This window comes from Podarcis raffonei, chromosome 1, assembly GCF_027172205.1.
Source record: "Podarcis raffonei isolate rPodRaf1 chromosome 1, rPodRaf1.pri, whole genome shotgun sequence".
NCBI lineage: Eukaryota > Metazoa > Chordata > Lepidosauria > Squamata > Lacertidae > Podarcis > Podarcis raffonei.
In genome coordinates, this window is record NC_070602.1 from 117,505,586 (window position 1) to 117,520,782 (window position 15,197).

At 40.2% G+C, this 15,197-nt stretch overlaps 1 protein-coding gene across 5 annotated transcripts in view; it reads right to left on the reverse strand.

Moving 5' to 3' along the window:
* Positions 1–275: 275 nt before the first annotated feature.
* Positions 276–15,197, reverse strand: part of DYNC1I2 (dynein cytoplasmic 1 intermediate chain 2) — a 39,284-nt gene continuing 24,362 nt past the window's right edge. For all 5 annotated transcript variants that reach the window (XM_053359682.1, XM_053359691.1, XM_053359711.1 and 2 more), the window contains 11 exons: positions 9,782–9,871; positions 9,378–9,540; positions 9,187–9,286; positions 8,642–8,767; positions 8,298–8,444; positions 7,240–7,353; positions 6,289–6,422; positions 4,540–4,684; positions 3,339–3,479; positions 2,257–2,382; positions 276–1,042 (listed from right to left, as the gene is read on the reverse strand). In XM_053359682.1, the coding sequence (XP_053215657.1) occupies positions 929–1,042; positions 2,257–2,382; positions 3,339–3,479; positions 4,540–4,684; positions 6,289–6,422; positions 7,240–7,353; positions 8,298–8,444; positions 8,642–8,767; positions 9,187–9,286; positions 9,378–9,540; positions 9,782–9,871 (1,400 nt within the window). In that variant the 3' untranslated portion in view covers positions 276–928. The remainder of the gene's footprint in view (positions 1,043–2,256; positions 2,383–3,338; positions 3,480–4,539; positions 4,685–6,288; positions 6,423–7,239; positions 7,354–8,297; positions 8,445–8,641; positions 8,768–9,186; positions 9,287–9,377; positions 9,541–9,781; positions 9,872–15,197) is intronic.

The following is a 15,197-nucleotide window of genomic DNA, read 5'->3' on the forward strand; positions in this document are numbered from 1 at the left end:
ATTACATAGTCCTAGAGAAAAAAATGGACAAGTTGCTTTTGAAAGTATGAATTGCCTCATGTGCACATTCTTTTTGCTTTAGTTTAAAGAACTGCTACATGAGCAATATCAAGTAAACTGAAGAATTACAAAATAAATCCCAAATCCATTTTTATTATAGGCACAAGATACTTTTTTTTATAGAAATGGAGTTGGTCAGTTAATTATTTTCCTGCAGCCCCTGCATAAACCTCTGAAAATGCAAACTCTTGAAAAACAAGTCTTTAAACAGATGCTTGTGAGAAAAGAGGCCATGTAATGTTTATTTATAAAGAATTCTTACTCTACTGCAGAAATGTAACAAACAAAAAAATCCAAAGTACTTAGCAGGTATTTTAGAAAGTTTCCATTACAAAAAAGGGTTTACAGATTTTTTTAGTCATATACATGACCTACCACTGTAGCCTGGAGCCTATTATATAATAATTAGGATAAAGGTTACTGTGAACAGATGCATGCACAAATCTAAGCCATTAAGAGTACTATAGCCATAACACTTTCCCAGTGCCCCAGAGATTGATGTCCACAGCATAGCCTGCCAGTTTGATTGGGAAAAGCTCTTGTTCAGAAACTTACAGAACTTAAAATAGTTATATGCCATTGAAAGTTGAACTTTAAATCTTCAACGTGGTTAGTGTTTCAGTAGAACATACACCTTGCCAAGTCAGGGTAAATAATAAATTATATCTATCAGATTAAGGGTGGTGATTCAGGGATTAAAAAGCAACTTTGCAAGATCAATTTCACTGATCTTTATACACTTGTCGACTCCACAGTTTACTCCACATTTTAAATGTCAAGTTCAGCCGCATACTTAACACATGCTACTATTCTGAAGCCCTCTATAACCAATCCCCAAATTCACAGCGAGACCCCCCACTTCAACAACCTAGGAAGGGATTCGGGTCGCTGCTTCCTCTTCTGCATCAGCTCTGTTGGCATTAATTTCTGCTAAAGTTCGACCAAAACGTGTCCATTCATCATTTCGGGGAACCGCAATTTGCTGTGGAGAAATAGTTATATGGGAACATCAGTGGACGTATGAAAATTAAACTCATCAGCTTGAATCCAAAGGATTGAGAGCAGGAGAAGATGCCCTTGTTCAAGCACTAGACTTTTCATAGTGCAGCACCTGAATGCAACAGGGGTTCTATTAAAGTGTGAGAAACATGGTGAAAAAGGAAAATATAGGCTGTACCTTATTAACCGCAGTGGGCTGTAAAATGGTCTTAAGAAATTGTACAAATGAAGAAATTTCTCTGGAGTTGGGGTCACACTTCTAATGCAACACTCTTCTTCTAGGTCAGAAATAACCTGTGTAGCAGCACTAAGAACTACCTGCTAGGATCAGGGTTGGAGAACTGGATCCGACCACTGGGCCAAATCTTTACACCCCTCCACTTCTTGCAGGCCAATTTGACAAGGCCACCCACCAATCACCTGTCACAATGGCATCAAGTGGCCTTTTGCCTTCATGGTTTGAAATCAAACCATGCGGGCAAATGCACAACCGCAAAAACTCTCTGCAAAGCCCAAACATCAGCTGATGGTCCGATCTTGTGAGAAGCTTTAAAAGGGCTTCGCAAAACCCATCAATCATCCGATAATTGGGTCTTTTAATGCCCTTTGCAAAGGGCAGCGCTTGCAAATGCCTTCTGGCTGAGTCGGGTCTTTGCCTGCCCTACACTTGATGTCAGATGTAGAGGGGGGGCGTGGCATGGCCAAAAGAGCCTTGGGGCCCCAATGGGAAAGCCTGCAGGGCAAGTCCAAGAGGTTGTCCACACCTGGCTAGTGGAAGGGCATCCTTGGACTCAAGCCATTGTGCTACCCTGATTCACAAGAGCACCAGCTTGTCCAAACCTTTGGCCTACTGATTATTGCCATCTGGCCCTCCACCAAACAACTGCCTAACCCCAAAGGGAAGTATGGATGAGCAGCCCTCCCTGGCAATAGGGACTGGCGAAAGACCGTTGGGGTGAGGGGCAAAACTAGACACATCCAGAATTCTTACTACTACATAAAACAACATCCATTTAAATAAAAAATATTTGAATTGCTGAAATCTTAACATTGTATCTTTGTATGTGGAAACTTAAATACACACTGTCATGAAAGAACTATGGACACCCAACCCAAATAAGTGCCTTTTATTATTGGACTGAAGTAAAATAATGTAAGACGTCATTTTTACTTTGGAAGCACTTGAAAGTTACCTACCTCTCCTACATCGTAAATTATTATTTGTCCTTCTGAATCTCCAACAGCAATCTCACGTCCTGAATTTGTCCATCGCACGCGGTTTAGGGCAGGATTACCTTCCACAGTAATGCTTGCTGTTGGCACCTATACCAGTTTTAAAAACATACCATGTTTCAACTGGACTTATAGTATCTTCCCAACTTTCTTAATCTTCATCACAAATATTAAGATGGCAATACAGACACTGAAGTGCGCCGGCTGTTCCTTATGCCGCAGGAACAAAATACTGTATGAAGGAACACATTATACCTTTCAAAAGTTTAAAATTTACGTGATGCAGATGTGAACATTCAGAAGAGGAATGTTGGTAATGATAGGAATTAGAGCTCCAAGCAACTTACTGTGTCCCTCCTCCTTTGGATAAAACCTTGTCTATGTGTGTTGAATGTGAAGTACATGGGCAAAAATTACTTTAGTACAGCCAATCATCACCTATACATCAGTTAAGAGTGGTGGGTTCCCTGCACAAAAGTAATATTAAAGCAGTACTTAAAGCACTCAGTGGCAGCATCATGTTTGGGTTTTGTACTGTGCCCAACACAGTGTTGGTGCTACATTATTATGCTGTTGTAAGAGCACTAACAAATCAGTGGGTAGATTCATGAAGCTGTAGTGAGAGGTTTTTCAACCGTCTTATGGTGTCATGATGAGCGATGCACAAAGAACCTGTCTTCACTCAGGAGATAAGATACCTGGGAGTACAATAAATGCAAGAAGCTGATCTTAGCCAACGTCCCAGCAAGTACAAATAAGAGATGGCACATCAATTTAAGTGCATTCCTTTTCTTGTTATTTACAGTGGTCTCTGACCTCACAGAATATGGGCCCACTGTACTCCAAGTGCGGTGGCCAAGGGAAAGGAATCTGCATACACTGGGCAGGATTCTCCTAACCAGTCTTGTAAATAGGATGGGAAGGCAAAATAACTGAAAAATGTATGTACAAAAAGATGGGCTGCAGTTACTAAAAGATCACAAGTTTGTTTTAAGGCTAGTAAACTTATTTTCAGCTTTGGAATACCCAATATAATCTGATCCTACCTCAGTATCGTTGTTGAGATTCCATAGGTCAAGCCTTCCCATTCCATCCACACAGGCAAAGAGGGCAGGGTGGGTGGGTGACCACATCACATCGTAAACATAGTCTGAGTTGTCTTCAAATGAGTACAGAGGCTTGTTGTTCTGAAGGAAAAGAAAAACACATAAATTGATGTATTTCACGATTCAGAAAACAAAAGCTAGCAAGGTAAATAAGACCAAGTACCGTATTTTTTCATGTCTAAGACTAGGCCCCCCCCCAAAAAATAATGTCCAAAATTTGGGGGCATCTTATACACGGGGCCATCTCCCCCCATTTTCTTAAATTGGAGTCCCCAAAAATAGGGGGCGTCTTATACATGGGGGCATCTTATAGGTGGAAAAATACGGTATATAAACATCTCTCATCCACATTGTCGGCAACTAATGTAGCAGTGTGATTAATTTTGAACAAAGCAAGGAAAAGGTTTGCCAGAGAACCTTTTCCCACAAAAAATAATAAATCTTGTGGCCAAGTAAAATGAAAACAACCTCAGTTTTACCTCTGCAAATATTGCCGTCAGGTAGAGAGAACGTAGTCTAACATAGGACTTTAAACCCTTCAGTTATATTTTATTTGGTGATACCATTTGACATAAAGCAGACTGGATCCATTTCTAAGCAACCTCAGATTTCTGTGAAGCTAGCATCTATCAGTGTTACAAAGATTGTAATTCTCAAATGTTAAGGTCTAACTGCAACTTACTGCTGATGATAGGATTATGTGAACTGTGTGCTTCTGAAACTGCAATGTAATATAATTTAGAATTTCCTTGCTTTGCACATTTTCATCTTTGCTTAATTAAATATATATATATAAGCACAGTATTTGATGATGAGAAATATGACACGCCAAAGTTCAGCAGAGCCATGGAGAACCTCAGCAAGAGGTTGTAGGAGATGGTGGGAAGATCCATGTTCATATGAATTACCTCAGCCCAATATGAACAAGATTATTTTTTTTAAAGGATGAATGAATTTATGTCTAAATGTATTACAGGAGAGATACTGAAAACAGATATTCCTATCACCATTGTCAACAGAACTAATGCGGTCCCACATTACTGTTTACAAGACGGTTGCCTATACAGGCCAACAGATGGGACTGTGGCTTACATTGTTTCGTTAATAAATTGAGACAATTAGACGTCTCAAGTTCAGATACCTTAGTAGTCCAAAGCTTTACAGTCCAGTCAAAAGAAGAAGTGACAAAAAGATGGGAAAAGTCTACAGGTCCAACCGCTGCATGGCAATTGATCCCTGTGATAGGTCCTTGGTGACCTTCAAACATCTCGCTGATTCCAGCTTTGCTGTTGCAAGAGACACACACACACAGAAGAATGAATTTTCTTATGAACAAGAACAACCAAATTGTAAATAATTTGAGATACATTTTTAAAATAATAGGGTAGGAACTTAATAAACGTATGCTTACCCAATAGATGTTTGCCCCTTCAAAATCAATACACTGGAATCTCAGTTTTCGAGCGTCTTGGAAGTCAAACGTTTTGGCTTTTGAATGCCAAAAACCCGGAAGTAACTGCTTTTTCCCCGAACGATTTTCGGAAGCCGAATGTGCCACGTGGCTTCTGTTTTGAGTTTCCCTATTGTATTGAGGCTTCCGCTTTCAGTTTTCGAACGTTTCAGAAGTCGGACGGTCTTCCAGAACGGATTACGTTCGAAAACCGAGGTTCCACTGTACACTACTAATAGTCATAAGAACACAGGAAGAGCACAAGAGCATTCTCCCTTCCTGTGGCTTCCAGCAACTGGCCTTCAGAAGGATACTGCCTTCAATTGTGAAGGCAGCGCACAGCCATCATGCTCAGTAGTCACTGACAGCCTTCTCCATGAATATGTCTAATTCTCTTTTAAAGCCATTCTAGTTGGTGGCCATCACTGCCCTCTGCGGGAGAGAGTTCTATAGTTTAACTACGCACTGTGTGAAGAAACACTTTCTTTTATCTGCCCCGAATCTTCCAACATTCAGCTTCACTGAATGCCCACATGGTCTAATGTTATGACAGAGGCAGAAAAACCGTTGTCTATCTACTTACTCTGTGCCCTGCAGAATTTCAAAAACTTATTTCATGTCACCTTTGACTTGTCTTTCTCGAAATAACCCCCCCGCCAAAGGCTGCAATTTTTCCTCATAGCGGAGTTGCAGAAGTGCCCCTGAATATAGCTACGCACCTCAGAATTTTAAAATCACGTATTAAATAAACCTTGGCAAAATATACCACCTCAAGATACAAAATATTGCTTAAGAAGTGCTATGCCATCTGATTAATTCTCTCACAGAAAGTAAATATTTGGGCCACAAAAATGAAGACGTTGTCGTGCACAAAACTTTCAGAAATATGCACATGTTCCTGGGTCAATTTTCAGTCTGAAACCAGGGCATTCCCAATAGTATCAATATTGATTAAATGGAAGAACCACCAATTTTGGTTAGCTTTAACCCAAAGTGCTATAAAGGAAGGGCTGGTGTGTGTCTGAGCTGAGACTGGGGCCTCAATTTCATTTAAGAAAGCAATTGATAAGATACAGCCAGACAATTTCAAAACAGATTGAACAGCAGGAGACATGCTACCCAATTTAAGATTGGTGCGTGATACTACTGTACAATTATCTACAGAAGTGAGGGTCTGGGATGTTGTGCCATGATTCAAATGACCAGAATGATGGCTAAACTTCATCTCCCATTACATAATTCTAAAGCCATTTTATCCAGAATAAGGGAAATATTTCTGCCAATAAGAGGCTTTCTGGAACGTGAAAAAATACTCTGCATTGTTTATACAAAGTTGCCCATATAACTGCTTGAGGAACTACCTCAAACCTGCTTTATCTTACAGAACATAATAAGAAGGGCCGTTGTCCTTTAAAAACAGGGGTCCCAGTTTCTATTCACCTGCCATGGCGACATGCTGTGTACACAGAGCCTTCCTCACTTCCAACGACAAAGTTGTTGACATCACCAACAGGGAAAGACATACAAGTGACAGCTACAGCCTTGGATTGCTTGTGAACTAGCTCCATGCTATCCTGGGGAGAAAAATATCACATACAAATCTTTCCAGTTTGCTGAGAACTTTCTGCCAAGAATCAAGGAAGATTTCTGATACTAGTTTCCAAAGAAACATTTTTTGAATCTTGCTGCATTCTTATTCTCACGTTTAAAGCATGTGATGCAATAAAAATGCACGAACTGCATAAAAACAGAGCATGGCCCTGTTTTCTCAGAACATCCTGGAGGACCTAAGATCTACACTTAGAATCATAGAGTTGGAAGGGATCCTGAGGGTCATCTAGTCCAACCCCCTGCAATGCAGGAATCCTGCCCACAGCCATCCTTGGCTTAACATGTGAATTATATAAATTGTGCCCTTTCCACATGGCTACCTACGCTATAAATTTATATCCCACTTTTACAAGGAGTCCAAGGAGTGCGGCATGCATGGATCTGATCCTCATTACTGACCTGCAAGATACCATGAAATTATCATTTGCAATTAAGAAGTCAAGCATTTGACTCCGCAAAATAGGCTGGAGGGGTGTCGTGAGGCACGCGAGGAAAAGCAAACCAAATTTTAAAACAAAGTGCAAACTACAAAATATATAGACAGAACCAACCAAAATGTTTTGTTCGCCAAGCAAGACTAAGGTAATTGCTAACAGGAGAAAAAGTCCCTTGGTGACACTGTCATGGTGCAGTAAAAACAGAGCTGAACGTGCACCTTGCGAATGGGAGAAGCCAATCCCATCAAAATGCTAATGTTCTAAAATTATTTTCTGCACATGCACAGAACTCTGGTGTGCGACTGCACACGGATCACATTGAAGCAGCGTTTGATTGTTTTACCTGTGGCTGTGAAAGCATATCCAGACTCCACGAGCAGATTTTTCCATCAGTCGAGATGCTGATAAGGTTATGGGCATTCTGAGTCCCCACCACATTCACACAATACACAGGATGCTAAAGCAGAAGTGGGCGACGTAGATTAGCGATGTTTCGTCAGGGTAATTTACTTAGCGCAAGTGCAAAATTTAGCTTTTAAAATGACATTTAAGTTGAGAAGATAGGCAAGATTATCTGGGTACCTAGCTCACTTTCCACAGATGCTACCCAACAGGGGTTTGAGTTTTGTGTACAAGGTGCCTAGCCCTTCTGTAGCATTACAAATTTAGCTGAAAGCACAAACAGTGCTGTCAAGAGTTTATTTCTCAACTATGCCATTTATTGGGGCAGTGGGGCGGAGGGAAGAGTGGCAAACAAAAGCTGTGATGAAGAAGGGACTGAGCATAGGTTAAAATGCAACTAAAGGAGATGGGGGGCACTGAAAGGAGTTGCTACAAGTCCTTTAAAAGTATTATATACTTTATCAATGGTCACAAAGCACAGAGCATAGCTAAGTGAGCTCCTTGGTCAGACAGGCTGTGTTGAAAGCATAATTAGTAACTTCTATAGCTCAATGTTTTCCTAGTAGAACAAATATGCCTCTGAATATGGATGTGGGTACGAACGGACAGTTACAGATACAACGTCTTGTCTAATACTGATAAATGCAGAGAGCACTTGGAAGCTGGAGAAAGCACACGTGGATAAGTGGGAATACTTTCAGGCTGAGCAATATTAAGTGGTGGATTGCCTCTGGGGGAGAAAGGTTAGCTGAATTTGTATCTGATTATCTGAAGAATTTAATAAAAACAAGCACGTGAAGACCTAACTTAAAAAAAAGGTTTCTAATATAAGAGCCTTACGTAGAATATTTTTTAACATAGAATGCTGCAAAAAATGAATGCCTATTGCTTGCAGCCTTCAAAACATAGTAACAGATTATCACTACTCATCCTACATTAATGGGTTAATTTGAGAATAAGGAAGTAATTGGGGGGGGGGGTTGATATTCCATTCCCTACCGTGTGAGCAGCAGCTGAAAGGGGAGTTCTCTGAACTGGTGTTCGCTTATTGCTGCGATTATCCCATAGCACAATTTGTCCTGAGTATGTGCCACCAACCACCAAATTTGGATGAAATTTTGCAAAGGTAGCCGACATCACAGCTGACTGTAAGGGCAAAAGGAAAAAGAAAAAGAAAAGTAAATGCTTTTTCTATATTTCAATTGTTACTGAAACCTTTAGAATGATGTTACAATATCACATTACATTTCAGCAATGGTTATGCTGACAAGTAGAAGGCGGCTCATGTCCACATTCATTAACATAAAATTCTTAGTCTGGCAAGGCAGGAACTCACATCATACCTGGCAATGAAAGACATACTCTGGAGTTGTTTTTTTGTATTTCATGTTCCACACAAGGGCCACTCCATCAGGTTCATGAGGAGCATCTTCATTGTTGTTGTAAGAGGCTACCAGCAACTCTGGATACTGGATTCAAAAAGTAATTGAGAACAAAAGGGAAGGTTGTTGCTTACAGAGGTAAGATCAGACAACTTAAATTATCATATGATTTAAAATTAAGCTACTAAGGTCAACCTTGTTAATTAGACAGCTACAGCTAGAATAGCAATTTCAAAATTAAACCAACAATTCAGAACCAGTAGAAACAGAAGAGTTGTCTTCTGTTTTGATATATGCAGACTGCTCAGTTTTGCAGCTCACACACTTCTATGTTATGCCTTAGCAATGCCTTCTGCACATTATTCTTTCCTTCCTTTCTTTCTGCGCAATGAATTAAGCAACTGTGCATTAAATAAATACGATAACACTGTAACTGCAGGTAAATGAGAATAATGCCTGCTAAAGGGTTTCTAGAATAAAAGTTTTTAATGAAGTGTTATTGTTACCTGAGATGACCAGTCCAAACAACTAACAACACGATGCTTTGACCAACGCTCATCAAAAAACTGTCTGTTTAGGGACAGTTTAGCACCTGCCTGAATTTCTCTGCAAGAACAATTGAAGAGGAGAGACTTAGGATCACTTTCAGTAAGATTAAAACAAACCTAGCAACACATTTGTAAGATTCCCATATTACCCTTCTTTCTCTTCCAGGTCTCGCCCACTGTAGTCAAAGAAAATGTTAATTTGCTCAGAAAGAGCTCTTTCCACAATTCTTGTTGATTGGTCGAAGAAGCTCAAAAATTCTTCAGAATGCAAAATTTGTTGCTTTTCCTCTTCTGTCAGTTCATGAGGGGCAACTGGGGGAAACAGATTTGGAGCTTTATTTTTAGATGGCAGACTACAAATAAAATCATTCTAATCTTTAAAATAAGTGTGTATTTTCAGATATTAAAAACAATTATTTAAGTTCTGTACATTAAAAAAAATCTTCACACACTGTATTTATATTATTATATAAACCTTCTTTATAATTCTGCACCTGTTAAAGAGAGACACAAAGTTGAGCAATAGTTTAAATGTGTTATGATACATTTGTACCTTCCTCCTCCTCCTCTTTTTTCAATGTTTTTTCTTCTTCAGGCTCAACTGGTGGTTTTTGTACCACGGCATCATCTTCATCTTCTTCATCTGAAAAGAGCAAGGTTGTCAACATTCTGACCACGGTGCAATGCTATGTCAGGCAAAACAGTTTTGTGTATATATTATATATTCTACCTAAAGCAGCTTTTTTTGCTAGAATGCAATAGTTTAATTTGGGAATTGCACTTATTAAAGGAGATGACAGTAAGCTGGACATACCACAATTTTCACAACAAATTCACAAAACGTAAGCCTGTGCAATCTACAGTAAAACCTCCTAGAAACTATTCAGAGATTTCAATTTTGAATTCCTAACCTCTACCCAGCATTTGTCATTCAAGACAGCATATGCAACCACAGTTTTATGTAACGTGCTGACATATTAATGCTTCTGAATAAAGAAATCAAGTGTCTTAAATAGCCCACAGAGTCGCTGCTTCCTTGTGATATGGAACCATCAGTGTCTAATGGTTTTTTCATACAGGAAAGATGGCTTACATTAGTTTTCAGGATGCTAGTCGGAGAAGCAAATTTTCCTAAAGATAATAGCACAGACAGATTACATTTTATTTTCTGTCATTCCAAATGCAAGCCTCATTATCCTTATCATGTTTGCCAATGAGAATTTAAAAAGCAAAATGTGTTGTTCCTTAATTGCAACAAATAACGTGCTGCTGATGTTCTGGAATACTGAGAAGGCTGCTTTTTTGCTTTCTTTCTTTTTTGCATTACTAGGTTTTCGCCTTTGAATTAGGACACCCTAAAACACAACTTTTAAAATTGCAAGTGTTACAGCATATACATTGCAACTGCCTTTTCCTTCTCTGTTTCCAGGGGTAAGTTTCTCAAAAGACTTTTTTTCTTTTCTTTTTGGGTTAAACAACTATGTCATCTGTCTGCAAGAGAAAGGCAGCAGGAGCCTGCAGCACGCCTCGTCGCAAGTAATGAGGCAGGATTCAACAGGGACGTGTTTGTTGCAGCCATCCCTGTGACCCATGTTCAAAGTCACCTATGGGGGATAAAAAAAAAACGAAGACTGGTCAAGAGATGGGAACCAGCTGCCAAGCTCTGGTCCCAGCAGCCAGGCCAGCTGACTAGACAGCAGCAACCAGATGGTACTGCTGGGATTGTCTCTCCCTGCTCTGAGGTGGCAATGGGATGGCACAGCATTTTTCTGCCTGACTGCTTCCAATCATGTTTTTTCTCCAATGGCAAGCCTGTGCAATTACTAGCTCTCCAGGAGGTCTACAGACAAGCCTTTACCCTGCAAACAAAAATACAGCTTGTAGGGCCTACCAGCTGCCAAACCACACACATAGTGATAGGCTGAAGCAAGATCTAGGAGAGGGAAAAAACCTTCCCAACTCCCTAGTTTAGGCAATAAAAATATATCCATACCTGAAGGAACAAATGCTTTAAATGACACTATATAACACACAATAATACAAACTCCAACTTAATCAAAATGATAATGACGTATGCCAATCCCACATTATATGAAATTGAGCGATTTTTACGTTCTGACAAGTTTACAGAACTAGGATAAATGGCATGAATGATTTCAATATATGCTCATACTTCTGAACCAAATGGTGAAGGTTAAAATCTTTCCTTTCAAGGGCCTCAATCAGCCACAAAGGAAAACAGTAATCACTGTCTTTTCAGCCAGCCCAACCGCATTTGTCAGCCCTTTCTCCGTCAATGCAGCCAGAGCAATCAACCTGCCAAACATTCAGAATGGAAAAACAATCTGAAAATACAGGGTATAATGCACCTGCCAGTGAAAATGGCCATTTCAAGAAAAGCTAGTGATCTCAGTGACCCTGCTGAGGAGGCGGTGGTGCAAAGGGGAAAGAACGCGTAAAAGAATTCTTAGTGATCTCCACTCTCTTGCACATTGACATTTCCTTACAAAGCATGCCAATTACAGCTTTTGTGCTACTTAAAAAAAATGAAAGCTTTTCTGGGCAAAATAATCACACAGAGAAACAGAAAGACACTGCTCCTTTTAAGATGAATTTGTACATACAATGGACTATTAATCAGAAAACTGGATAACTGAGTGATTCTATGCCGTGTGCCTCAAACAAGATTTCTCCCCAAGCACTGGTGTAGGGAAAATTGATAAATGCTTAATTTTCATTTAATAGATGAAGCACTGCAAATAGCAAATTACAAGACAATGATTGGATTAAATAATTTGGTTGAATTAAGCATGGATTTTTTCCTTTGCATGCAGACTTGCTGCGGCAAACAATGCCACTGAGACTACAAAGCATGCATTCCCCTCACCCTTTCTAAGTTGTTTCAAGCTTTAATGCCATAAAACTAAAATTAAACTCCAGCCTCCCAGCTTTGTCATAGCACTCTGATTCTAAGTACCATTTTCAGTGACAGAAGTCAAATCCTTGTTAAATGCAAATGGTCAGCCCTTTAGTGCCTAAGTGACCTCATCCTTTACAAATATTACAGAGAAGAGATCTTGTCGCTAGTTGCCCCTCCCTTTTCACATTTTCAGCGTAGATGGCACATATTATGCAAACAAGATCCAAACTCATTCTCACGTAATACTCCACATTTGCTGTCAGTCTCTAGGAATTACTATTGCTGCATTCCAGCGCTAGATATGTTATAACAGCAATTACTTAAATATACATTAGATGCACTGGAGCAGTTTCTCATCTCCAGTTAAGACACCGTATTTTTAGATGTACATATGTGCCACCATATAGATGACAGGGAACTTTCACCCTATTATGGTCACATTAGATTACTTAATAGCATACTGGCAGTGGAATCAAACCAACCACAGTGTAGCCAGAAGACAGTTTTCCCTTAACCTAGTTTTTATTAACACTCATATCAAACAAAATAGAAACAGAAATATTACTTCACTTCAATCTGCTATCTACATACAACTCATTCCGTAATTCCACCATTGCAGCGTAAAAGGATTGATTTCAATTATTCCTTCTGCTGGTCTACAAGCTTTAGCTGACTTTAGCATCTAGTAACAAATTTCTGGTTGCCATGAATGCCTTCCCCAACTTGGGGATAAAACTCTCCCTGGCGTTGTACTAAGCCTCAGGCACTTGGAAGCAGGAACCGCTGTTTTCCAAGTGCCTCTGAAGCTCAACATGATGTCAGAGATGACCCCTCCGTCCATTTTTCACCACGGTGAAAGATATCCTTGTGAGTAGTACAATGGGGATCACATTTTAAACTCCCCACTGCCTCTCCTTTGCTCCCTATAATCAGTTAACTTGCCAAATTGAGTTGTCTTCTCCTGTACAGCACTGCGAAAATGCAGACCAGGGATGGAGAACCTATGGTCATCCAGATGTGCTGGACTACAACCCCCATCACCTCTGCCATTAGCCAAATCATAGAACTTAGAGTCTAACAACAGGTCCCTCATACTTGATACATACTTGATAAACCTGAGCATAGCTCAGTTGGTGGAGCAGGAACTTCTTAATCTCAAGGGTGGGAGCCCCACGTTGGGCAAAATATTCCTGCACTGAAGGGATTGGACTAGATGACCCTCGTGATCCCTTCCAGCTCTACAGTTCTATGAATCTATGAAATCATCAAAATTCTTTCCCCTTTGATGAAAAGTCTAGTTCACACCCCAGGTTTCTCTTGCCTTGACTACTGCAACCTTGTCCTCTCTGGCTTTCCATTATTCCGCTTCAGCCGTCTCAACTCTATCCAGGAGTCTACTGCCAAAGTAATTCACCTCTTCCATTACCTCCTCAAATTCCCACATCAGCTTCCTGCCATCTTCCGCATCCAACACAAATTACTTACTTTCAAAGCAAACAGGCCCGCCAACAAAATAGTAAAGGGCAAAATGCAAGCAATGATAAAACAGCCACACATATCCTGTAATTCTCTGACTCCTGTGAGTTGGGTCACTATTATTTTCCATTTGGGCTGATGGCAAAATGAGTCTGACAGCATACTTCAAGGATCACCTGCTCTTGCATGAACCTGCTCCATATCCCTCTGATATCTGAAGTTAGGTAGGTAGCAATGGGAGAGGAGGCCTTTTCAACCGGGGAACCTTTCCAAGGCAGGCTCGGGTGCTGTCTTTACAACCCTTTCTGCACCTGCTGAAAAGTTATTTGCCAAAGAATTTTATGTTGTCTGCCCTTCTTTTCCACTGGACTTTTAACTCCTACAACTTGTGATTGCTATTTTCTTATATTTACTGCATTTTATGTACAATGCTGTATTCTACTTTGCAAGCTAAGACTGAAGAGTGGCTGATAAATGTTTTAGAAAGTAGTAATAAACAATGTTGTTAAACAAAAAACAGGCAATCCATAGTCTTCTGTTGATCTGCCCGCATCTTACAAAACACCCCTGCCTACTGCCTTTGCTTCTCCATCTCTGCCATGCATGGTCACCCAAATGTCACTGGTCCTTTAAACAAGCTTGCCTTCTCTCTTGGTACTCTTTCTGTCTATAACATCTGTGTTACAGCACACATCCCCCTTCCTTCAACCTTTGCCTCAAAATACAACTCTTTGGTGAAGGTTTTTGATCAACCTTTAGCTTTAAATTGCTGCTAAAACTAAGCTTAAATACGTGTACATGAGCACATGTCCTCCCACCCTCATTCTTACTTACCGTATTTTTCGCTCTATAACACGCACCCAACCATAACACGCATGTAGTTTTTAGAGGAGGAAAATCCGTAGCCATGCAACCCGTAGGCATTCCCTCCATAACACGCACAGACATTTCCCCTTACTTTCTAGGAGGAAAAAAGTGAGTGTTATGGTGCAAAAAATACGGTACATCTCCTCCCCGGTTGTTGAATTTTAGATTGTAGGCACCTCAGGTATAAGAACTGATTTTCTGTTTGTTACTTCATAAAGCAGTGAACACACTGATGGCAAAAATAAAACCACCATATTGTGAACAGGTTATGCAAACAGACCCAAAGCTGTACAACCAAACTATTTCTTCTCACTAACATACATTCCCCCAAAAGCATATTATCTGGGAAGGCAATCTTGTAATGACCAAGGCTTGCCACCCCTCTTTAACATCCAATGTATTAGCAGCTGCAAATATAGTAGTACAGTATGATAGCCCAGTTTGCATGACACATTAAGCAAGGGGTAGCTAAAGTTGTGCTCTCCAGACGTTGTGGACTATAACTCCCACTAGCCCTTGCCAGCATGAAAAATAGTCAGGCACCTTGGGAATTGCAATCCAAAATACCTGGATGTTACCATGTTGGCTGTTCTACATTCTTTTCTGATTGGCATCCATCTATCTCAAGAGACAATGGAGTGCGTTTTTGAGGGTGAAGTCAAACTGCTGGAGAATCACAGTGCCTGCTGTGGCTGCAGAGACCAGT